Raw genomic sequence first — 26,277 nt, 5'->3', positions numbered from 1 at the left:
AGATCCCACTCGGGATGCTCCATCTTTATCATGCTGCCTCTTACTTTAGAGCCTTCATACATTCTCTTCCTTCTCTGGAATGCTCTTCCCTGAGTCTGCTCTACCTAGCTTACTTGTCCTCTAGATCTCATGGTAGACACCACCTCTCACGACGAGCCTCCCCACATCTCCCAGACTGGTGGGGGCTTCCTTTGGGTTCCCCAAATCCTGTCATCCCATGGCAGCACTCTTGACACTGTATTTTTTTTTCTTTGCCTGATTATCGCCCTCCTCATCCCAAGTAGGCTGTGAGCTCCAAAAGTCATGGCTACAACTTATCAAGCACCCCACATTTGCTCAGCAGAGATGAGCAAAAGAACAGTTTTGGTTTTATAACTGAAGCGGGAAGTGAAGAAGAGAGCAGTAGGGTACGTAAGCCTCCATATGCCCCACTACTTAACACACATACTCATACACATACACATACTCAGTATGTGCTTTCTCTCCCTGCAGGCACCTCTTCTTCACTTCAGTTTGTGGCCACTACACTGTTTGAATAGCTCAGGCAAACAAACAAACAAATAAACAAACAAAAAAACAACTTTGGAGTCAGTCCCTTTCTCTTTCACTTGTGTCAACAGCAGCAAATCCTGAGTTCTATATTCAAAATGCATCCATGGTCTGATCACTCCTCATTTCCCTGACGGACAACTGTGGCCACCCGGAGAAAGCACCTCACAGACTTCTCACAGCAGGAGTTTCAATAACCCAAGTGCCCAGCCTCTGTGCCCTAAAATCCACTGCTGGCCCTCCCACGGCTACCCTCTACCTGTACCTGAGTGTATTGGGGAAACAGAGGCAGGCTCCTTCCTGGGAGATACAAGGTTTCCTGACAGTCTTGATGATGTTTCTCAGACTGCATGGTGGGGTTCCACGCTTCCATCCAACCTTCTCTCCCTCCCTCTCTCCTGCTTGCTCAGGGTGGGATAAGCATCACCGTCACTGGTTCCCCCAGCCTTCGAAGGCCTTCTCCCTACTTTTCTGCACAGGAGCATCCCTCCTACTAAAATCCTTGTATGTGTCATCCCTTTAATTCTGCCTTGGGGCCTGCCTCTCCAAGGACCTGAACAATCACAACACTTTCTAAACCACTTACGTCTCCTCAGCTTCCACCCCACAGACAGAGCCCAGGATACCCTGTGAAAACCTAATCCTCTCCTCCTTCCCCCTAGAACCTTCTGTTGCTCCCATGCCTTCGCCATGGCTCATGGAATTTGTCCCCACCCTTTTACCTCTTGACCTCTTCTGTTCTGTCCTCTCTCTAATTCGCCTGTCTAGTTGCCTCAGCCTCCTTGGGTCCCTGTGCCCACTGCTCACCACCCACTCCACATGCTGCTCCCTCCCCCTGGCACTCTCTTCCCTTATCTGCCTATTCAGTTTTGCATGAACACCACCTCCTCAGGGAGGCCTCCCTGATGACCCCACCTAAGACAGTAGCACCTTCCCCTCCCAGCTTCCCCTGCCCCCATGCTGCCTTATGGTTCTCCTCAGCCCCGCCCAATACACCATGTCTCTCCCTTAACTGTTTAGGGTGTGTCTCCCCACTAGGAGGTAAGCCCCACATGGGCAGGTGATTTGTCTTGTTCCATGCCCAGACGTGCCTGGCACAGAACTGGTGTTCAATAATTGTGGGATGAATGGCTGGAAGGAAGGGAGGGAAGGAAGGAGGGAAAGAGGAGGACAAGGTGCAGCTTGGGTGACTCACAGCTGATGGTGAGCCTTAGGGCCTTGCTTCGTGCCCGGCTGCCCCAATTCCAGACCTCACACTCATAGGGTCCCGTGTCGTCTCTCCGGAGGCCATGGATGACCAGGCTCCTGTTGTTGGCCGACAGCACCAGGTGTTTGTTGGGCAGGAGGGCCTGGCCCCTCAGGAACCACAGGACTCCAGCCTCCTTGTGGGAGGTCTGGCAGGTCAGGGTCACAGAGCTGGCATTTTCCACGAGATTCAGGGTTGGGGACACAATGTGAGGTTCAGTCAGCATTTCTGGAAACACACAGAGACATAGGGTAGGGGTCAGGAACTCTTTCCCAGTCTCTTGCCCAGGCGGGCCCCATAGGGCTTTCCAGGGATCTATGTTATATATTGTGGGTGGTGTGTGTGTGTGTGTGTGTGTGTATACTTTGCCTATGACTACATTAATTGGAGGTATGAGTGTGTGCTGTGTGGCAATAATGTGAGTATGTTATGGGCTTTGTGTGTACGGTGAGTGTGTGGAATATGGGCATGTTTTGTGTGTAAGTTTGTGTGTGTGTGTGTGTATATGTTTTGTGACTATGAGGTATTGTTCATATTCACTTTGTGAGTGTGCATTGTGTGTATATATTCTCTGCATGTGAGAGTATGTCGTGTGTGGTATTGTGTGTGTTATACATATGTGTTGTATGGTGTTCTACATGCTGTGTGTATGAGTGCATTGTGTGTATAGTATATATACACTGAGTATGTGTAATGTGTGTCAGTTGTGTACATGTGCTGAGGGTATTGAATGTAGAGTATGTGGTGCATTTTCTGTGTCGTATGTGAGGATCTTGAGTGACTGTGATGTGTGTGGTGTATGTATGTTATATGTTGTGGGTGTATATGTTTTACGTGAGAGTGTGTGGTGTGTTTGTGGTATTGTTTGTTGCATATGTATCACATGTGAGATAGTATGTCTGTGTTTTATGTGTATCTCCTGTGTGTAGTATATGTGTTGTGTGTATGTGTGAGTGTACTGCATGTATGTGTTAGGGGGTTGTCTCTACAGTGTGAGCATGTGATGTAGGTCTATGATGTGTTATGTTCTCTGTGTGTTGTATCTGTTGTGTACATGTTATATGTATCTGTCATGTGCATGTGCCTTGCATGCATGTTGTATGTTGGTTGTGTTGTGTGTTATGTGTATTAGTTGTACATGAGTTATGTGTGTCTTGTGTGTGTTGTACAGATGTGTGAATGTGCTGTGCATATGTGGTTACTACTCATGTGTTGAGATGTGTGAATACTGTGTTAGTGTTTGTATGGAGAGAGAATCAACCCTCCTACCAAGTTTCAGAGAACCAAAGAATGGACAACCCATAGACAGCCAACAAGGTCTTGTGGAAGATGTGCCAAGCCAGGAGCCAGGCCCTTCCCTATGGTCAGAGACCTATGCTGTCACCAGCCACAGAGGAAATCCCCACTCTTCTGTGTTCTCAACCTTTGGGATACTGGTGTAGCTCTGACTCTCAGAGGAACAAAGGAAACAGGAAAAAGAGGCTTACCAAGGACTCGGACTTCAAGAGCACTCAGGCGGAGCAGGTGGGTGGCAATGTTGGACACCAAGCACCTGTACATGCCTTCATGCTCCTTGGACACAGCCTGGATGGTAAATGTTCTCATCGAGGAAGATGGGAGAGAGTTGTTGAGGAGAAACCAGGAATAGTCAGGAGGTGGATGAGACCGTGTGTCCACCGAGAGGGTCACAGTGGAACCCTCTATCACCTCAACCACCTCCCCGCTGGATACGCCAGACTCCAACTTGATTTCAAATGCGTCAGGACCATCTGGGAAGACAAGAACAATCATAGCAGTAACAATCACATCAGCAATGGCTCTCTTAGGGAGACCTCAGGAGTCAATAAATATTAATATTTCTCTTCTCCATACCCAAGCTCTGGATCAACTACAAAGGAGAGACAGGAGTCTAATGGAAATTAAGCGTCAGCCTTATCTGTAGGTAAAGCAGGATTTAAGACACACCTAAAGCATACCAGCAAATGCTCTTTCCTTGCCCCTGCCAGACAAGACATCTGAAGGTGACTTAGTTTTAGATATCTTAACTTGGATGTTTCCGGTAGTATCCAAGTAGAGACATCAAACAGTTATACGTCTGGAGTCCAAGGGTAGACAAGTCCACATTTGGATGGTTTCTAAAGCTGTGAGACTGAATGAAACCACCAAGAAGGGGGTGTCAGTGAAGGGCTGGGGGGAATGGAAAGGGACTCACAGTTCACAGTCAGGAAGGTGGGATCACTCCTATGGACCTGGAGGAAACCCTGAGCTTCACATTTGTAAATCCCAGAGTCCTCCCGTTGCACAGTGAGGATAGTGAGGTTCTTGCCATCCGTGGACAGCTGCATGCGTTCATGGAACACCAGGGGGACATCTTTGAAGAACCACTGGATGGTAACATTGGCATCCTTGGTGTAACAGTAGAAGGTCACCTGTTCCATCTGCTCTGTAGCAGTGTTTTGGCTGATTGAAATGGTGGGCTTGGCCAGCAGTCCTGCACAGAAAGAGAGATAAGGAGACAGAGGAGGACCAAGCAAAATGTAGTCACAGAGAGACCCAGAGAGTCAAGGATGGATTGGAATTGCCAGAAGACACACGAGCTCAATGCCTGGGCTGAAATGCTAGATCTACTGCTCATTTTAAGTGTGGTCATGGGCAACTTATTTCCTCTCTCTGAGCCTTCATTAAAAGGGATTGTACAAATAAATCAGAAGGATCTGGGATAATGACAATGGGTCAATTAATATCAGCTTTTAAGGAGAATCACCTTTGTAACAGGGATGCCAGCCAGATCCCAGTGCCTACTTCTTAGCCAACCTTTCCCACCCACAACCACGCTAGCCACAGTCCACCCCTCTACACCTGCCCCAGTACACCTGATTTGACCAACCAGTTGTTGCCAGACCCTGGCTGGGCCAATCTGATTGGTCTCGTTGGAACTTTGAGTACAGAATCCTAATGGTGATTTAGGTATGAAGGCAGGGATCAGAAGGATAGCTTTGTTTTCTGTGTCCACATCTATGAATCTGCCATGAGTCTGAGTTGCCCAGGGGGTCCCAGACATAGATGGAATAGCATCCTTCTCACCTTGGGTGGTGGTAAATGGGTTGGCATCAAGGGTGAGTTGGGCTGCAGCTGATAGACTCCACAGGGTCAAAAGTGAAGCTGGTGGGGAAGAGGGAAGAGGCATTTAGGGAGGAAGATGTGTGTTGGAGGTCCGGTTATGGTCTCCATAAATATAAGGGCGTCTAGGTCATGGACGTGGCACTTCACCCCTACAAGCTGGACTCCCAGCCACTACTCACTGACCATGTGACTTGTGGCATGTTTTTAATCTTCTTGAACCTCAATCTGTCCAGCTGTAGAATGGACATAGTATCACCTGTACCCCAGGGTTGTTGTGTTGTGGCAATGAATACTGGCAAGGTGGAATTGGGCCCCTGAGGGTCACTGTGCTGTCTCCAATGATTCTCACCCTGCAGGAGATACACAATCAGTCTCCTCATTCCTCAAGAGGGAAGAGATGTGCTCAGACAGGAGGAGTCACTTTCCAAGACCATTATAGTAAGCGGCAGAAGCCAAACTTGAACTTGAACTGCCATCCCCTAAAGACTGTGTTCTTCACACCACATAATACCTCCTGTCAGGGACACCTGGGTGGCTCGGTGATTGATCCCAGGGTCCTGGGATTGAGTCCTGCATCAGCAATCTACAGAGAGCCTGCTTCTCCCTCTGCCTGTGTCTTTGCCTCTCTGTGCCTGTCATGAATAAATAAATAAAATCTTAAAAATAATAATTCCTCCTGTCAGCCCAGGGATGGGCACAGAGCTTATCCCTGATTAATGGGAACTTCTATTATTTTCTCTTATCTTCTATTATTAACCTTTGGTACTTCCGCAGACTTGCCCTTGGGCAGAAAGGAAACAAGATAGCAGAAATTGTTGGTTTTCCATCTGTCCATTCTACATTTGTGGAGGCTTGAAGAGACTGTGGGCATGAGTGGGGACTCCCCCAACCCCCGCTGCCATGATCATATGCAGCTGACATTGACACCCCCCACCCCTCCCATCAGCCCAATTCACAGAGGCTGACAGCCATGTTTCTCTCCAGCCCTAACTGGACCCCAATCTGGCCTGAGTCCTGCCCCATTCCCTGCTCAGTCAGTGGTTAAGGGCATGGGCTCCCTGGATATTCAGAAACAAATATTGACTCTAATGTTTCCTGGCTCTGATCACAGGCAAGGGGGCTCTCTATGTGCAAGCCTCACTTTCTTCACCAGCAAAATGGGGAAAAGAGAACTTAGTTCATCAGGTTGCTATGGAGCTTGATGAGATATTACAGGCGTGACATGTTTAAAACAGTTCATAGTTAAGTGCTCAGTCACTATTATAATTATTTCCATGTTTGTATTTTCTGCCTGCAATAGCACTAGAAGTTAAATCCACAGGCTCAAAGCCTGCATGTGAATCTCAACTTTATCATTTTATTTTTTGGCAAGTGATGTCCTCTTTGAGAGTCTCAATTTCCCCATCTGTAAAATGGAGTAATAATAGTTTCCACCTCATATGACCGTCATAAGGATAAGAGAAAGACCACAAGTGAAAGCATCAATGGTGCGGTGCACCTCATCACATGCATCTGAAACCTCCCTCTGCAGAGAGCCTTTACCTGACCCCTTCCCTCCCGCCTCCTCCCCACAGGGTCCTGCCTTCTGCGCACAGGAGGGAAGCAAATTCTGCAGAGAAGGTGATAACTGGCAGCCCCTCAGGGGACTCCGGAGCCCCTGTGGCCTGCCAGGGTCAGCCAGGGGGAAGAGCCAAGTCTCAGGGCCACACAGCAAAGCAAGGCTGAATTTTGCACACTACCCATTGCAAAATCATTTCTTTGCCCCAAAATGCTTTTCTTATCAAAATAGTCTCATTTCTTCCTTTTGCTCAGAGACCCTAAGCATCAATTTCTCATCCATCCACTGTCCTGACTGAGGTGTGACCTGGCCACTCAAGACTGGCACATCCTCCCTCCACCTGTCTGTATTATGTTCCAGCTCTTTCCTTCCACCCACCCCCCCAAACGACTTCCCCAAATCTATTTCTCTGTATGTCTGTATGTCTGTATACTTTTCTTGCTGTCCCTTTGGCTGTCATCTCTCTCCTTCTCTTCTATCTGACCCTCCCTGTTCTTCCCTGGGCTACTGCTTCTTCTGTCATTTCCACTCTCTGCCTCTCTGTCCCCTTATTTCTCTCTAGGTCTCCGGTTCTGTGGTTCCAAATCCACCTCTCTCTGTATATATGTCATTATCTCTGGTCTCTACCTTTGTCTATCGCTTTTGTATTTGTTTTTATTTCTCTGATCTTTATGTCTCTGTGTCTCTGTCTTTTGTGTATGTGCATGCGCCCGCGCGCGTGCGCGCGCACACACACACACACACACACACACACACATCCCCACACGCTCTGAAGGGAACAGCGCACTCACCTGCAAGCAGGATTCCCACCCAGTGGTGGCCCCACAAGTCAGCGAGCCCCATGGGTCCTGGCACCTGACCAGCGTGCCCTGGCTTGCACACACAGACACCGTCTTCACTCCAGCTCTATCCCTTCAGCTCCCTCTTCTTCCCCTCTGCCCTGCTGCAAACTCACTTTGATGACAGTGGCTCCCAGGACAGACAGGGGTGGTGGTGGCAGTGGCAGGGAGGAACTTTGGACCTACCTCCCCACCCCTCACCCCAGGGCTCTCTTTCCTTCCTCTGTCCAGCACACAGAACAAGAGCCCTAGGAATCTGGGGTTTCCACCAGGGTGGGGAAGGAGAAAGAAATCCCTGCCTTTTGGCTCTGAGTCCCCTCGAGAATTATGTCTCCCTCCTTGTAAGCTCCCTTCCCTGCCTCTTTGCCAGGATGCAAAAACAATTCAGGGAGAAGAGGTGCCAGGGAGGGACAACCACAGAATGTTAGAGTTAAGTGGACCAGGAACAGAGATAATGATAGTCAATAGTAATGATAACAAAACAATAATGGGGGCTCCTGGTTATTGAGAGCTTAATAAAATCAGACTCAGTGCCAGGCTCACTGTAAGCAGTTTGGATATATTAAGTGAGCTGAAAGGATACTGGTCATAAACAAAAAGCAGGAAGCACAGAGTGAGCTGGGTTGGGAGAACCCTAGGGGGTGCTTGACCCAGCCTGGGGACAAGAGACAGGGAGGGCTTCCTGGAAGAGTAGACATCTGAGCTGAGACTTGAGGACACACTAAAGGTTCAATATAGGAGAGTTGCTTTTATTATTATTATTATTATTATTCCCTTTGGGCAAGACAAGCTGTTGGTCTTTGGGAGCACCCAGACGAAGATTTAATATAATCAATGGGGTTAGGAAACAACCATTAACAACCATCAATCCATGTATTCATTCATTCATTCATTCATTCATTCATTCCCTCCCTCCCTCATTCATTTACAAACATTTCCTGAATTCCTATTCTGTGCTGAAACCTGTGCTTAGTAGCACTGGGAACACAGTAGTGACCAAGACATCTCCAGGCCTGCCAGCACGAGCTCACAGTCTAGTAGGGTAGAAAGACCTGTCCCCAGTCAGTGCCAACTTAGCATGCTGGGGAGGCCCAAAGGAGGAGCCTGACCCAGCCTGGAGGTCAGGGAGGACTCCTGGAGGAGAGGACATCAAGCCTGAGACCTGGAAGATGCAGGAGTGGGTCAGGTGAGAGTCTGGTAGGCAGAGGGTGTGGCATGTGGGAAATTGCTGAGTTTGAGACACAGAAGTTCAGGTGGCTCTAGAACAGAGGAAGTGAGGGGGTGGGTGGTTCAGGTAAGGCTGAGAAAACTCTGAAATGATTACCTAAAGCAAGAGGGGTACCTTGACATCACTGGAAGGAGAGCTTGGTCACCCAGCTGCCTCGGCTAGTTGCTCATCTGGGTCTCATTCTTGCCACAGGCAGAGCCACCAAGTATCTGCTCCAGGGACACATGAGGTTGAGCAGACTGGCTCTGGAGACAACCTGCAGAGGTTCCAATCCTTGCCAACCATGCAGCCATGGGCATGTCAATTCACCTCCCTTGTGACCATTTTCCTCAGCTGTTAGAGGGGGTGGGGATGGTTTTGCCACTTCAGAGGCTCCAGGGCCATGAGCGGGAGGCTCCTGTCTGAGTGCTCCACGCCCCAGCTGTGGTTTGTCGGGAAAGTTATGTCACCCCTATGAGCTTCCGTGCCCCATCTGCAGACTGGGACAAACACGACATTTGTGAGCTGAAATGATTTAATGCTGGGAAGGTGCCTGGAACAGTGCCTGGCACAGAGTAAGCATTCAGTACGAGTGAGTCTCCACTGGGTGTGGTGACTGTTGTGACAGCAGCTCCTGTGAGGAAGTACACACTCACTCAGCCTTTCAACACACATGTCCTGAGCACCTCCTGGCCCTGCCCTGGGTGCTCAGGACAAAATGGATGGAAAACCCGGTTCCAGTGCCCAGAGAGATGATAAGCAATAAGCATAAAAAATCAGTAAGTTAAGTGGAATATCAGGAAGTAATACAAGCTGTGGAAAAATGAAAAGTCAAGTAAGTTAGGGACATTATTATTCTGTCTTATGTTAAGACCACTGAAGCCCACGGAGAGAAGATGACTTGCCTAAAGTTGTAAGGCCTATCAGGCCCCAGGTTCTGCTCTACCTGGCTCTTAACCTCCATCTCTCCTGCCTCCCAAGGTCCTAATGTGGTTTCTGGCTGCCTCCAGCCTCATCTCCTCTGTACACCCCAGCACACTCCCACTGTCTGTGGTTCCTGTGCTAGGCGTACCTGGTGCACGTGAGCCAGCATTCACAGCCTCCATCTATCCATCCTGTTCTTCCCAGGATTTCTCAGTCTTCTCATTATCCACCCACTCCTCCACCAGGTTTCCCTTGATTGCTCTTCTCAGTTCTGCTTGCATCCTGAGGCCCTCTCCTCTCCCTCCCCTCCACCCCACCCAAAGAAGGCAGAGCCGCCGCTGGAGTGGACTTCTCAAATCTCCTTCATATGGGAGCAGGGTTTTCTCTCCCAAAATCCCCTACCCACCCTCCCCATGGCAGGTTCTGTTTTCATGCCTCAACGACAAAGAGGAATTTCCTGGACCCTACCCTGTAGGTACAACTTCCACTTTGTTTCTGACAGGTGAAAATAAACCCAGGGCCCTTCTGCTCCCCACACCCTCACCTAGCAGCCTTATGCAGGCTGGTTCAAGGCTGTATCTTTCCATGTGTGGCCTCAACTGACCTCCCAACTCATACTGCCTCTCTATGGCTGCCTCCCACCTTCACACAGAAAAGATTTATTTGGCCCTAGTATGTGCCAGGCACTGTTTTAGGCGCTTAGAGCACATCAGCTAGTGAAACAAGTACGGACCTCTGCCCTTAAAGAAATCACCTTTTGGAGTGCCTGGGTGGATCAGTGATTGAGCATCTGCCTTCAGCTCAGGTCATGATTCTGGGGTCCTGGGATCAAGCCCCACTTTGGCCTCCCTGCTCAGCCAGGAGTCTGTTTCTCCCTCTGGGCCTGCTGCTCCTCCTGCTTGTGTGCTTTCTCTCAAATAAATAAAACCTTTTTAAAAAATCATTCTTTATGCAAGAATGGGCAGAGGGGAGAGACAATAAGAAGGATACGTGATAAAATAACTGAATTATCTATGATGTTAGAAAGTGGTGCATGGTATGAGGGATCAGGGCAAGAGGTCAGAGGGTCAGGCAGGAATACAGAACCCAGGACAACATTGGGAGACTCACCGAGTCTCAGGAAACAACTTGAAGGAAGTGACAAGGTGAATCAAGAAAGTGTCTGGAGGCTCCTAGGAATTAATTCACTTCTGAAAAAATGGAGCCAGGGTTCCAAAGAACTATTCCCTGCTTCCTATACTTAAATAACTGTGAGTTCCCTATTGCTGATCATAACAAATCACCACAAACTTGGCAATTTAAAACTATAGAAATAGAGGGGGCACTTGACAGGATTAACCCAACTGCTTGGAGTTTTAAGACTGAGCTCCCCCTTCCCAGCTGTGGGCCATCCTTGACTCTGGAAGCCTCTCCCTTTAGTCCTTGCATGAGAGACCTGCATCTCAAGGCCAGCAATGCACGAGAAATCTCTCTCATGCCTGGAATTTCTCTGGCTTTTCTTTCTGCCATAGCTCTCTACTGTTTCCACCTGGAAAAATTTCTCTGCTTTGCTGGGCTGTGCTCCACTGGGCCCATGTGGATAATCCAGGCTACCTGCCTATCTTTAAATATGTAACCCTAATTACATCTGCAAAGTTTCTCTTGCTATGTAACACAACATACTTACAGATTTGTAACATATTCATAGATCCGGGTGTGGGCATCTATTCTGCTTAGCACCATCATGTGATGCGAGGGCTGGATATCTAGAGTTGGAGCAGCCATCTTGAGACCATGAGGTAGAACGCTGGAGAGGATATTCAACAAACTAAGGATGGAGGGATGGACAGAAAGATTTCACTGAGCCATGAAATAAGCCTGGGGCACCTTGTAAAGTAACAATTATGGTTTTTGCAGCAGAATGCCTCCCACTTGGTACCCTGTTCAGTCACCATTGGAAATGTTCCTTTGAACTGCTTACCCTAAGATCAGAACCCTGATTTTTTAGAAACTTGGAGTTTATGGTGGCTTGTGTCCTTTGTCTTAGAGGATAGTAAAACTTGTGAAACTTACTTTGAGAAGGAATCTACTCAATATTATTACTCCATTTAAAAAGACATTTCTGTCTAGTTCCATTCTATTCTATATGGAGAAACTGAGGCCCAGAGGGAAGAGTGAAGTTTTTCTCCAGTCACAGAGCTGAGTCTTCTTGGAGCACCTGGGAAATTCAATTTTGTACCATTGACTTTTTGTGCCCACAGTATAGGAAAAGCAGAAAAAGTATAAATGAGAAGGGAAAGGATATCATATACAAGGACCCAGGCAATGCAATCCTAATATCTCAAACCATGATTGGAAAAATCCATAATGGAGAACCTCTACACACACACACACACACACACACACACACACACACACACACACATCATTCTGCACCACCAGGGCCACTACACCATACTTGTTGCCATGACTATAAATTTCTTTTTTTTTAATCTTTAAAGCTTTGAGTTTATTTTATTTGCCAACATACAGAATAACACCCAGTGCTCATCCCATCAAGTGCCCCCTTCAGTGCCCGTCACCCAGCATGACTATAAATTTCTAGGGCAAAGATAAAACATTAGCCCACAGACATTTGGATATTTTATTGAGCTCAAGATGCTCAAGGGCATCATAGGAATGAACACATCACTTCTCAGCCACAGTTCAAAGGAGGAAACTTTCTCAGAAGCTTCTCTAGCTGAGATCTCTCCCTTGGCTACCAGGATAACTTACCAACAATCTCCCAGTCCTGCCCCCTCCATCACCATAACAATCTGGATCCCAACACACTGAGCATGAGCCATGACTTCTAGAACCTGGGGCACCACGAATTAGATAGCAAAATGTTTCAGATCTTCTTTATAGCCTGTTGCGTATACAGAATGCTTTAAGTTTACATTAAGATCATGCATCAGGGCGCCTGGGTGGCTCAGTTGGTTAAGCATCATGATTGGCTCAGGACATGATCCTAGGATCCAGGGATGGAGCCCCATCAGGTTCCTGCTCAGTGGGGAGTCTGCTTCTCCCTCTCCCTCTGCCTGCTGCTCCCCCTGCTATGCTCTCTCTCTCTAATAAATAAAATCTTTAAAAAGAAAAGACCATGCTTAAACAATTTTATAAGTTACCTAGTTCTTATCCAGCAACAAGGAAGAAAAGAGTTCCCAATCTTCCATACTCAAGCCAGCCATGAAAACTCCATCTGAAGAAGATGGTGGGGACAGGAAAGCATGGATAAGGGAAAGAGTGAGCTCTGTGATGGCAAAGTGAGAGGCCTCCAGGAATTGTAGCATGTTAGAGACAAACTGATGACGTGAAGACATTGGCTAAAATTGCCAAGGACCTTGTTTGCACTCCTGTATGTCCTTTGAGAAAGGGGATTGAAGCCTGGAATTCCTATTTGGACCATGAATTTTAAAATGCAATTCCACTCTGGAACTGAGCCACACAAACCGTGGTTTCTGTAGAGTAAGATAGATGGTATGGAAAGAAAGAATGCAACATGGAAGGGGGTGTTCTTCATCATTACACTTCTTAATTGATGGGGAAAATGCTGTGGAGGTAGTCAATTAGCCCACATGGTATGTCTTACTCATCATGGAAACCTCAATGCATTTTTTTTTAAACACAAGTGATTGGGACATGATTGCAATCCTCTACTTCACTGTGCAAATAATCTCAGATCTGTTGCAATAGCTGGCCTCTGCCACAAGCCTCAGTTTTTCCTCTTGGCTTTGTAAGGATTTGGCACCTCTGGGCAGGGTTTCGAAGGATATTTCCATGTGGATGACATTTCCACCTCTCTGAAAAAATAAGAAACTTTAAAGGAAATTATTGGCCAGAAGTAAGAAACATTTCACAATATTTTGATGAAGTCCCAATAGTTTATTTTTGCTTTTGTTTCCCTTGCCTCAGGAGACATATCTAGAAGAAGTTGCTACCTGTTTTATCTTTCATATTTAGATGTATGATATATCTGAAATTTAAAATGTGTGCAGTGAGGTAGAGATGAAAATTATTTTTTCATACAGAGACCTAATTAATCAGTATCATTTATTAATAAAATCCTTACCCTCACCATTAAATAGAAAGAAAGAGAGGAAGGAAGGAAGGGAGGAAGGAAGGGAAGGAGGAAGGAGGGAGGGAAGGAAGGAAGGAAAGAGGAAAGAAGGAAGGAGACAGAAAAAAAAAGAAGGGAAAAGAAAAGAAGTGAAGCCTTGGTCAACCCTATCCACAGAAGGAGATTTCTGTCCAGCTTCCACAATCCAGAAATGTCTCAGCATCCTCTGACTGTGGGACAGACACCTGGTTCTTCACTCAGGGTCAATGGTCCTCCCTCCCTCCAAATTCTTTTTTCTCTCTAAAATTCAAACATCTGGACATCCTCCTGGATTCTCTCCTTTCCCTAACTCATTTCCAACACCCAATAAGTTACCAAATCCTGTGGGCTCCATGTTTTAGTAACTGTTTTCTGGCCCCTCCTCTCTATCCCCACTACCTCACTGTAGACAACACTACCTGTGAACCTCACCTGTGAAACTGTGCCAGCCTCCCAGTCTCTGAACTCTGCATCTCCACATCGCAATCCTGGCTATCTTCCCAAGTTCCAGCTCTGAATTGGGTTCCTCCTTTCTAAAGAGAGGGACTTCAAGACCCCCAGTTGACCCTATAAGAAGTCTGAGATGCCCCATCTCTTTCCCAATAAACTCACAGGGTGAATGGGAAGCTCCTGATCTGGAAATAAGAGAAATCTCCTGGCAAGTTCTGGTCCTCCCCTGGTAAACACTGGTCAATCCCACCTCACAAAGAAGATAGAGGTCTGAACCTGATGTGATTTCTTCTAGATTTTATGTAATTATGTATCTTTTTACATTTTTATTGTAGTTGACCCACAATGTTGCTATGTAAACATATTTTTAAGAGATCAGAGTGCTATGACTCTTAGAGATGAGTATTTTGTGGAAATTTAAAAACATTGAATAAACATAAAATTGGAGGTAAAGCAGAACAGCCTTGAGTCTCCTAAGACTGGAATGGCCCTTTCAAAACTTGGTATTTAGAATATTTTGTCACATGAATGGGGAAGGATCAGATAAAGCCCACAGGAGTGGCCTATATGCTTTGTCACAGGACACTGACCAAGCTGGTTATACCCCACATCCACAAAGCAAATACACGTAGTCACTAAAAGCTGCACTGTAGGTTGATGTGTGTTATTCTAAACCAATATTCATGAAATTTTGTTAAACTAAAAAAACTGGTTGCAAAACATTATGCATAGTACATTCTCCTTGTGTAAGAGAAAATGCATGTCTTTATTAATTTTTAATAAGTAGGCACAGGGAATGACTCTGTAAGAGGATATACCAAAATACTAGCAGTGGTCGTCTCTAGAATTATAGAGGTTTTCTTCCTTTTCTTTTCCTTTTAAAAGCTTCCTTCATTGTCTAATTTTTCAACACTGAACATACAGTATGTGTCCAATAGAGAAAGAGTCCAAATATAGGATGTAATATGGCTCTATATTAACAAAGAAGGATACTAAAGGTTAGAAGATTAAAGTTTATTTTTTTAATTTTAAAAAAGATTTTATTTATTTATTCATGAGAGATACAGAGAGAGAGGCAGAGACATAGGCAGAGGGAGAACAGGCTCCCTGCATGGAGCCTGATGTGGGACTCAATCCCAGGCATCCCAGAAGATTAAAGGTTAAAAAAAAACAGGTAAAATAATGGTAAACAGAATATAATACTATTTTTGTTTAAAATACATATATTTAAATGTAATTACTAAAATAAGGGTATTAGAGAAGCCACATCATTATCTCTGGGAGGCTTAACTGTAGACGAGTTTTTTCTCTTCTCTTGCTCATCTGTATACTTTTCTTTTCCTACAATTATCATGGAATTTATTTAAAATATGAAAAGTTAGCATATAATATTTTTAAAAAGTAACCCCTACACGTAAGAGTCAGTTATTTGGTTTAAGAATGTAAAAACTTGGGGTGCCTGGGTGGCTCAGTGGTTGAGGATCTGCCTTTGGCTCAGGTTGTGATCCCGGGGTCCTGGGATCAAGTGCCGCATCAGGTTTCCCTCTGGGAGCCTGCTTCTCCCTCTGCCTAGGTCTCTGCCTCTCTCTGTCTCTCATGAATAAATAAATAAAATATTTTTTAAAAATGTAAAAACTTATTTTGCATAACATGGGTTAGAAAAATCTTGCTGAATATATATGGAAGTGGAACAGCCAGGAAAAGAATCCTAAAAAATAAAACAAAACCAATCTCCCCTAATAAAGTCCTGGAGCAGGGAATGATCAGTCTAAGTCCATCTGAGCTGCTATAACAAAACACAGACTAGGTAGCTTATAACAGAATTTTATATTTGAGAAATTTATATCTCATGGTTCTGGAGGGTGCCAGCATGGTCAGCTTCTAGAGAGAGCCCTCTTCCTGGTTCTGTGTCCTCACATGGTGGAAGGGGCTAGGGATCTCTCTGGAGCCTCTTTTATAAAGCACCTATCCCATTCCTGAGGCTCCATCCTCATGACTTCATCACCTTCCATATGAATTTGCAGGAGACACAAACATTCAGATCATAGCAATACCTGAGACAGTGATGTTGGCATTCACACTCCTGTGAAAGCTGGAAACAGAGTTTGAGGCTTTGCAGGTATAGACCTCTGAGTGTGCCCTGGAGAGACTAGGAATAGAGGTTCTAGCTATAAGGCCCCAAAATCCCACTGATGCTGCACACATATTGGGCAAGGGGCTGGGAGTCAGCCGATCAGACCAGGGTGAGGTTGGAACCAATCACAAAATCTGGGTCTGGCGAGGTCACAGTAGGAGCGTCAGGGCCATCTGGACGAAGAGAAAAAAAAATCCTAAAATTGGAAAGAGTGTGGAAATTAAGGACAACTACTCTGCCCACATTGTGCATTTAGTTCAGGACTGGAGCACCACACGTTGGGTGGGGCATGCAGTGACACAACCTGAAGGTTTGTCCAGTGAATGAATGAATAAATGAATGAATGAATGAACAAATCAACTGTTGCAGCAACTATCCCCCTAACTGTCGTGTCTGTGTCTCTCACTGACCCTTGTGGAACTTCAGCTCCATGAGGACAGAGATGCTTGTCTGTTAGTTTCACTGCACTGACTAGAGCAACCTTCAGCTTACAGTGGAGCTCAAGGTCACCAATGAAGAAAGAGCAGAGCCCAGATTTGAATCCAATCAGTCTGTAGAGCCCCTGCTCTATATGGCCCTGTACTTAGCTATAAATAGTGGATGAACCAGTGGATGGTTGAGAGGGAGGTACTATGTGTATCAGAGGTGGGTCCGTTATGGGGCAAGGAAACCCATACTTGCAGGCCACAACCACCATAAGGGCTCCACTGAGCCTGGATTCAAGGTGAGTCCTGGTCTCACAGTAGTAGGTACCAGAGTCATTGGGTGTGACTGTGGGATTGGTGAGGGTCCTGCCATCTATAGAGATCATTGGTCCACCCCCTTCCCAAATCAGCTCGAGGTTCAGAAATCACCAGATCATACATTATTGTTCTGGGGAGGCACATGTCAAATTTAAGGAGTCCCACATCCACTGGGGCCAGGTTCTGGGATGCCACCTGAGACTGGTGTAGCTTCTCTGGAGAAATGAGAAACTGAGGGTGATAGTGTCAGAAGAGATCTGGAGCCCCAGGAATTACCAAGGGCAGGAAATGCTGCCACTTTGGAACCAACAAAGCCAGCAGTGGGTGTTTCCAAGGTCCCGGGGTGGGATCCACTCCACTGAAGAGTGGATCCCAAATCCTCTCCCCAAAAAACATACATATCCACACATTTGCATCTAATTTCAGGTGCTTATGGCCTCCTCTGAGAACCAACTGCAGAGTCCAGGTGAAGACCCTTACACCTAGGTTATAAATTAGTAAAAATCTTTTTTAAGATAGTTTGGCAATACAGATCAAAAGCTTTAAAATATATATAGCTTTTGACCTAGTGGTTCCACTTTTTATAATTATTCCTAATGAAATTTTCATAGCCACATGCAAAGAATTAGCTACAAAGATACCTAGGACAACGCTGTTTATAAAAGGGCAAACTACAGAGAGTCTTAAATTACAATGAAGACTGTATTTTTAAAAAGATTTCTTTATTTCTTTATTTGGCAGGGGCAGGGGTGGGAGAAGGAGAGGGAGAGAGAGAGTATCCCAAGTAGATCCATACTAAGCACAGAGCCCAGCACAGGGCTCGATCTCATGACCCTGAGATTATGAGCTAAGCTGAAATCAAGAGTTGGACATTTAACCAACTGAGCCAACCAGGTGCTCCAGGACCATATTTTTTTATTTTATTTTTTAATTTAAATTGTATTTTTTAAATGAGCCAACTATAAAATATCAACAAGAAACTCATTTCAAATACAATAAAATGTCTTCTTGAAAATAAAAGAATGGGAAAAGATACACCATGCAAATGTTATTCAAAAGAAAGCCAGAGGGGATCCCTGGGTGGTGCAGCGGTTTGGTGCCTGCCTTTGGCCCAGGGTGCGATCCTGGAGACCCAGGATCGAATCCCACATCGGGCTCCCAGTGCATGGAGCCTGCTTCTCCCTCTGCCTATTTCTCTGCCTCTCTCTCTCTCTCTGTTACTATCATAAATAAATAAAAATTTAAAAAACACAAAAACAAAAGAAAGCCAGAGTGGCTCTAATTACTATCAGATAAAGTGGACTTCAGAGTAAATAAATTTACCAAGAGACATTACATAGTGATAAAAGAGCAAGACGACACAGCATCCTTACATGTGTACACACCAAACAACAAAGGTGAAAACCATGTGAAGAAAAACTGAAGATAGAACCAAAGTGAAAAATAGATAAATCCATGATTATAGTTTGATAGCTCTGCACTACTGCCCACAAGTGGTAGAACAACTAGATAGGAAACTAGTAAGGATGTAGCAGGACACAACCCCACCATCGACCAACAAGATTTAATTGATACTGGGACATCTGGGTGGCTCAGTGGTTGAGCATCTGCCTTTGGCTCAGGGCATGATTCCAGGGTCCTGGGATCAAGTCCCACATCAGGCTCCCTGCTTCTCCCTCTGCCTATGTCCCTGTCTCTCTCTCTCTCTGTCATGAATAAATATATAAAATATTTTTAAAAAAGATTTAATTGACACTTATGGAACACTCCACCCAACAGCAGCAAAAAGTACATTGTTTTCAAACATTCATGGTACATATATCAAGATAACCCATATCCTGGGCTGTAAAACAAACCTCAACAAATGTAACAAAATGGAAATCATACAGTGTAGTGTGTTCTCTGACCACAATGGACACAAAGTGGAAATAACTAACTGAGAGATGATGGCAAACTCTTCAAACATTTGAAACCCGAACAAGATGCTTGTAATCACATCAGGCCCTGCTGACATCAGAGGGATGATAAGGGGATATGACAAACAGCTCTACACAAATAAATTTAGCCATTCAGAGGAAATGAACTAGTTCCTCAAAGATCACGACCTACCATCACTACCCCAATATGAAACAGATTATTTGAATAGCCTATGGCAATTAAGAAAACTGATTTTGTAATTTTAAACTCCAGAAAAAGAAGTCTCCAGGCCTGGATGGTTTTGCATGAGGGTTCTACTAACTGTTTAAAGAATCAGCACCAATTTTACACAATCTCTTCCAGAATACAGAAGAGGGAGGAAACACTTCTCTATTCTATGAGGCCAATATTACCCTGATATCAAAACCAAATATAGTATAATAACAAAGAAAGAAAATCACAGGCCATGTCTCTACATGAATATAAACACAAACATTCTTAACAAAATATTAACAAATAGACTTTAGAAATATATAAAAAGAATTGTACACTATCACCAAATGGGGTTTATTCCAGGAATCCAAGACTGGTTTCATATTTGAAAACCAATTAACGTCACCCACCATATTAACAGGCTAATAAAGAAAAATCACAGGATCATTGATGCTGAAAGAGCATTTGAGAAAACTGTTCATGATAAAAATTCTCAGAAAACTAGGAATGGAGATGAATTTCCTCAACTTAAGAAAGAATATCTATACACACACACACACACACACACACACACACACTATAGCTAACATACTTGATGGTAGAAGAATGAATTCTTTCTTCCTAAAGTTAGAAATAAGTCATAATGTCTGGTCTCACTACTCTTATTTAACAAAGTACTACAAGTTCTAGCCAGTGCAATAAATCAAGAAAAGGAAATAAAAGGCATACATGTTAGAAAAGAAGACATAAAACTATCTCTGTCTAAAGGTATTATGATGGTCTATGAAGAAAATCCTAAATGATACACAAAAAAATAAAAACAAAATACTCCTACAACCAACAAGTGAGTTCAGTAAGGTCTCAAGATACAAGATCAACACACAGAATTCAACTGTATTCCTATATACTAGCAACAAAAAACATGGAAATAGAAACTTTAAATGCAATATAATTTACACATTTTCTTTACTAATTCAGTGGACACTTCGGTTGTTTCCATATCTTGGATATTATAAATAATGCTGCAATGAATATGATGGTGAGGAGTGGAGATATCTTTTTGAGTTAGTGCTTTTGTTTTCTTTGCATAACTACCCAGAAGCGGAGCAGGATATGTACAACATGAGCCTGAAATATTCTATGCCAGCAAGGAAGGAAGTGCTTTTAAAAAATGTGTGTGTCACAAGGAAAATTAAGGAGATGCTCACTGGCCAAATCTATAATAATTTAAGCACCAAAACATTAAGTACAGTGATGAGTATAAACCATTAAAAAATTCATGAGTACATGATGATAAATAGATAGACAATAGATGACAGATGACAGATGACAGATGAGAGAGAGAAAAGAAGGTAGGTAGGTGGGGAGTGGGGAGGGAAGAAGGAAGGAAAGAGAGAGAGAAAGGAAGAAAGGGAAGAAAGGGAGAGGAGAGAGGAGAGGAGAGGAGAGGAGAGGAGAGGAGAGGAGAGAAGAGAAGAGAAGAGAAGAGAAGAGAAGAGAAGAGAAGAGAAGAGAAGAGAAGAGAAAAAATTAGATGATAAGAAAGAGAGATGAGGAAGGGATCTTGCTTGCAGAAGAATCCCAAATGCTGACTGGTCAATGTTAAGAGTGTTGGACTCAGAAATCATCACTTGCAACCTTCTTGGTAAAGATCTCCAAAGCAAGAACCATCAATGGATACTAAACATCAGAGGGAGTTTTGGTGAGGAATAGGATATGGCCTTAAAGTGTCTTCCCACAGAATGCTTATTTATTACAAGGGAGGGAAAAAGAAAGCAGTAATTATACAGTATAGTAAATGGGCAAAATTACATCACCAATGGTGGACAGATGGATATTGTGTCCCCCCAAATGCAATGCCCCAAGAAGGACACAACATCACACACTCAGTATTCTGGCTGAGAATGCCTAATCTCAACCTTATCACAAGGAAACATCAGACAAATATAGAATGAGAAATGTCCTATTTTGTAAAGAGGGAGGTACATTCTTTAAAAAAAAAAAAAAGACCAATGCTATTAAAGATAGAGAGGCTGTGGGAAATTCCAGATTAAAAGAGGCTGGAGACAGGACACAAAATGCAATTCCTGACCGTAGACTGGTTCCTGAGCTGGATGGGGGAAAATACGTTAAAAATGAGTTTTTATTGTGTTGACTGACAAAGTTGGAATAATGGATGGACAATTCAATAAAAGTATTGCATCACTGTAAATTTATCAATACACACTCAAGTATTTAGGGGTAGAGGGTCATGACATTTGTAACAGATGAGGATTGGGGATGGGGAGACATGAGAGAGAGAGAGAGAGAGAGAGAGAGAGAGAGAGAGAGCCCAGAATGTTAGGGGTAAATATTAACAACAGATGAATAGGAGGACCTGGATGTTCTTTGTTGTACTCTTTTTATTTTTGCCACAATTTTAAATTTTAAATTATTTCCAAATAAAACATTCTAAAATTTTGCGACTAAAAAAAAGACCACATAGCCTTCAGAAAAGGCTTTCCCCTGAACTCTCACCAGCTACACCTAGGAGGGCTCACTTGCACACCCCTGACAATGGGATCACTGTCCCACATCCTTTTAATGGTATCACACTTTAAAAACAATGAACAGCCCTTATTATCAAAAAGACAAGAGATAACACGTGTGTTACTTTAATAAAGGGAAGGGAGTAACAGGATCTTGCTCGTATGTAATAACACTCTTTAAGGACACTGTCCTTAAAAAGGGACTTTAGGGATAAGCAGAGATTGGTTCAAATCCCAGTTCCATGGGTGTCACTGATCATGTTAAGCCTCTCTGACCCTGTTTCCTTGAAAGGTGTAGTGAGGAGCCCATCACATCCTACCCACAGGACCAGGTAAGGTACAGAGAAAGCACTTCATAAATGCTAACTATAGCTAGTTGTGTCACCAGAGAGCCCTCCCCCGCCAGAACTGCCCTTACCAGAGACAAGTAACATAGCACAATGGCCACTGGTCCCATCAAAAGAGATGAGTTGCAGCGTGTAGATGCTGTCATCCAAAGCTCACATGTCAGTGACAGTCAGGGAACTATCAGCCCTGCCTGTCTCCAGCCAGTGTGGGCTGGTCCTGGAGTATGGTCATGGTTGATGAATTTAAAATTGAGGATCCAAAACCTGGGTGGTGGCTGGCTGCTCCTCAGAACCGTTTGTAAGAGATGAGATTCTGAAGGAGCTGCCGGACAGACAGGGTGACACTGTTCCCCTTGGTGGCCCAGGGAGGAATGGAGGTAATGGCCACCTAGGCAGACACCTGCTTGCTGCAGGAAATCATGAAGAAGCCTGAGGGAGGAGGCAAGGGTCACTATCATAGGGGCCACTTGGCAGCAGTCAGCACTGGAATTAGCCCCTTTTAGATTCTCACTCACAGGAATTCAACAATGGGAGAGAAAAAAGCATATGCAAAGGCCCTGAGGCAGGAGTGAGTATGCTGTCTTAAGGGAACAAAAGAAAGATCAGTGTGGCTGCAGTTGAGTAAGTGAAAAAGGAGAGAGGTAGGAGCTAAGGTTAGAGGTAAGGGAGGCACACCACACAAACGCTATTGGCATCTATGGTGGTATTATTATTATTATTATTATTATTATTATTATTATTAACAGTTACTATCCATATGGGACTCTCCCATGCATTGCAAGCAGTTCAGCAAGGCTGGCCGTCTGCTACACCAGAAGATCCCTCCAGGTATCCAGACAAGGAATAAACTCCCACACGTTGCCAAATATCCGCTAGGGGGCAGTATTAGCCCTGGCTGGGAACAATTCCTGCCAGCTTTTTAAAGTATTTTTTTTTTAAGATTTAAAAAAAAAAATTATTCATGAGAGACACACAGAGAGAGACAGACACAGGCAGAGGAGAGCCGTGGGGAGCCTGATGTGGGACTGGGTCCCAGGACCCCAGGATCACAACCTGAGCCGAAGGCAGATGCTCAACCACTGAGCCACCCAGGTGCCCCTTGCCAGCTCTTTAGATCATTGTAAGGATTGTGTTCTGAGAGAGTTACGGAACCACTGGAGGATTTGAGCTAAGGGGTAATACAATGTGTGTGCCTTTTGCTCAAAGTGCTCATTCTGCCTGCATGGTGAATGGATTTTGGAGTCCAAGGGCAGAATTGCCTCGTTGCTCAGCTCCAAGGGGTAGAGCTGCCCTGCACGTTACATGTACTGCCCACAGTGCTCCCAACTATATGTACAGCTACATCCAGTAACCCTGGGCAACGCAGAGCAAGGCAGTTAGGAGCTGAATGCAACAGTCCGGGAGAGAGAGGTCAATGACTTGAACCAAAGTGGTTGTGCCAAGGAAACTGGGAATGTGAAATCTGAGATCCTGAAGCCAACAGGATTTGCTGGTAGATAGGAGATGGGATGTGAGAGAGAGAAAAGTCAGAGAAGACTCTGAGTTCAGGGCATGGGCACCTGAACCATGGAGGGACGGTTCCCTAAGATGTGAAGACGTGGGGGCAAGAAAACCAGGAAATTGTAAGCATAGAGCTGTTACCTGCAAGACAGCCATTTCCAAAGCCCACCACCTCTGCAGAGAGCCTCCAAGGGACCAGCCATGTTTTGTGATGCCCCAGTGGTTTGGTTGTCTCTGCCTCCTCTCAGCTGGAGACTAGGCCCAGAGGAAGAGCAAGAGTGTCTGAGAAGCCCCTGCCCACTGCAGGGTCCTCAGATTTTCCTTATCCTCAAAGAGAGCCCATCAGTCCTGCCCCATTGTGTCCTACTGCCATCAGCCCGGGTTGCCCAGTGAGGGTGAGAAGTGCCCCATGGTCTTGGAGGTGAACCTGGGAAGAGGGCCTGAGGTTTCGGGCAGGGTCCACCAGCACCAGGGTGGGGTCTTACCAGTTCTGCAGGGTCCTCCAGACTCTGCCATGACCCAGCTCCCCAGCCAGAAAGAGTAGCTTGGTGCTGCTTTTGATGAGGAATGTGGCCGTGTGCCTCTGGACAGGCGGGGCAGCCTCCATGTGTCCCAAGGGGGCCTGATCGTCTGTGCCACTTCAGGTGCCAGGTATGCGGTGTTGGCCACAAGTAGAGTTACAGGCTACAGGCACGAGCCTGGTATGGAGATGCTGGCATCAAACACCCTCAAAGGTCACAGATATGAGTTTATCAGAACAAGTGATAGCAAGAAGACAAGTAAAGGTGGCTTCTTCTCTGCCTCAGATTCTATCTGGCAAGTAGTTTCCACAACTGGAGCCCAAAGGCCTAGGGGTGGACAAGGAAGCAACCTGCAGAAGGGACCCTCACATCACCTTGATCCTTGGTTTTTGAGGTCTGTAGGCTGCTTGGCAAGTAGGTGGAGGGGCAGAGAGAGTAGACAAGTAAGTATCACCTGATCAGTATAGGAGACAACAAAGGAGAAAGTGGTTTGAAAACCAGTGGTGGAGAATTTTTCAACAGCAGCAGCTAGTGCTGGTGAGGATGAGCGTACGTCAGAGCAGACCTTCTGGCCAGGGTGTGTCAAAGTACATGAAAATGTGCCTTCTCTTTGATCTCAGAATTCCTATTGGATTTGTCTTAAGATAATCATTGTAGATATAGGAAAATATTTATCTCTGGGTGAATGGGGGGAGTAGCCTAAATAGAGTATTCTTGAAATACACTGTGGTAAATCCACTCAACAGGATATTTTGCAAATCTGAGAAGCAAAATTAGAGCAGAATGTTTATCCACATTAAAAGATGTTCACAAGCATGATAAAAGATGAGGAATAAAACAAGACGTGGTACATTTTTCCATGTCATGAAGCACTCTTCAATAACTCTGTCTTATGCCTACAGAATATTCTATTATATAGATGCAAAATAACTTGCACCCTACTCTTGGACTTCTGAATGCTCCTGTCAGCTCTGATTATTTTTATTTTTTATTTTTTTTAATTTGTTTTAATTTTTATTTATTTATGATAGTCACAGAGAGAGAGAGAGAGAGAGAGAGAGAGAGAGAGGCAGAGACACAGGCAGAGGGAGAAGCAGGCTCCATGCACCGGGAGCCCGATGTGGGATTCGATCCCGGGTCTCCAGGATCGCGCCCTGGGCCAAAGGCAGGCGCCAAACCGCTGCGCCACCCAGGGATCCCTGATTATTTTTATATTAAGGAGGAAAGCTATACCACAGTTAATAATACTGAAATATTTGAAAATTGTTAAGAGAGTAGATCTTAAAAATTCACAAAAGAGAAAGAATTTGTAACTACGTCAGGTCGTGAATGCTGGCTAACCTTATTGTGGCAATCATTTTGCAATATATAAATAGATCAAATCATTGTATGGTACACCTAACACTAATACAATCTTATGTGTCAGTTATATCTCCATTTAGAACAAAAAGAAAGAAAGCTACAATGTCCACCTTTGCAGTTTCATCTTTGCACACATCTATGATAGGAAGACAAGAATGGGTCAAATTTCAAGGCTTTTTAATACATGTGCCAAATTGTCCACCATCAAGGTTACTACTCCGTGTTTGCGATGACCTCACACTCAACCACCCTGGGTATTTATCTCTGAAAACAACACTACAGAGAGACAGTGACAAGCCAGCAATACGAAAAAAACAAAAACAAAATATAAAAGACAAAAAAAATAAATAAAAACACCACCACCAAGTTTCACAGTTTCACAGGTGAAAATGGGGGTCCATTTTTTCAGAATTTTTTTGAGTCAGGTTGACACACAATGTGACAATAGTTTCAGGCATAGAACATAGTGATTCAACTTCTCTCTATGTTATGCTACCTTACCCTGCATCATAGCCTTCACGGATTGAACCTGGAAGCCACGGAGAAGAGGATGGAACAGCCCAGAAGAGGGCTGGGAGGACCCTGGGCGATAAAAGCCCTCAGTATTGGATGGTGACACATCTACCCAATCCAAACCGTGTGCTTTGCAAGTCCGTGCACTGGTCCTCACTGCAGTCCCAGTGATGGGACTCACCCAACTAGTCAACAAACATGTATCGGGAATCTACTGTGGGCCATGCATTGTTCCAGGTACTGGGGACACAGGAGCGGATGGAACAGACAAGGCCCTGCTCCCACGGAGCTGACCTTCCAATGGAGCCACATTCACACTGCTCAAAACGCACGTTCTATGTGGCCTGGGACAGCCTGAGAAGGAGCTCCCTCATTTCCCCTGACTACCTGCAGTGACCTCTCCAACCCCTTCAAGCTCTCACTCTTCATATACCTTCTCAGGGTGATAAAGGAAAGGGGGACTGGGGTCAACAGGGGTCCCTGGAC

At 44.9% G+C, this 26,277-nt stretch overlaps 1 protein-coding gene across 5 annotated transcripts in view; it reads right to left on the bottom strand.

Moving 5' to 3' along the window:
* The window catches only part of CEACAM20 (CEA cell adhesion molecule 20), a 56,316-nt gene that overhangs the window by 13,538 nt on the left and 16,501 nt on the right, over positions 1-26,277 (bottom strand). For 2 of the 5 annotated variants that reach the window (XM_055309824.1, XM_055309828.1), the window contains exons 2-6: positions 11,113-11,253; positions 4,880-4,957; positions 4,008-4,286; positions 3,283-3,564; positions 1,745-2,023 (exon numbers count right to left, since the gene is read on the bottom strand). In XM_055309824.1, coding sequence (XP_055165799.1) covers positions 1,745-2,023; positions 3,283-3,564; positions 4,008-4,286; positions 4,880-4,957; positions 11,113-11,149 — 955 coding nt within the window. In that variant the 5' untranslated portion in view covers positions 11,150-11,253. Of the gene's footprint in view, positions 1-1,744; positions 2,024-3,282; positions 3,565-4,007; positions 4,287-4,879; positions 4,958-8,639; positions 8,800-11,112; positions 11,254-26,277 lie in introns of all 5 variants that reach the window. The other 3 variants (XM_055309827.1, XM_055309826.1, XM_055309825.1) reach the window with 3 other exon arrangements.

Source organism: Nyctereutes procyonoides, unplaced genomic scaffold, assembly GCF_905146905.1.
Source record: "Nyctereutes procyonoides isolate TBG_1078 unplaced genomic scaffold, NYPRO_anot_genome, whole genome shotgun sequence".
Taxonomy (NCBI): Eukaryota; Metazoa; Chordata; class Mammalia; order Carnivora; family Canidae; genus Nyctereutes; species Nyctereutes procyonoides.
This window is presented reverse-complemented; position numbering and strand designations above follow the sequence as displayed.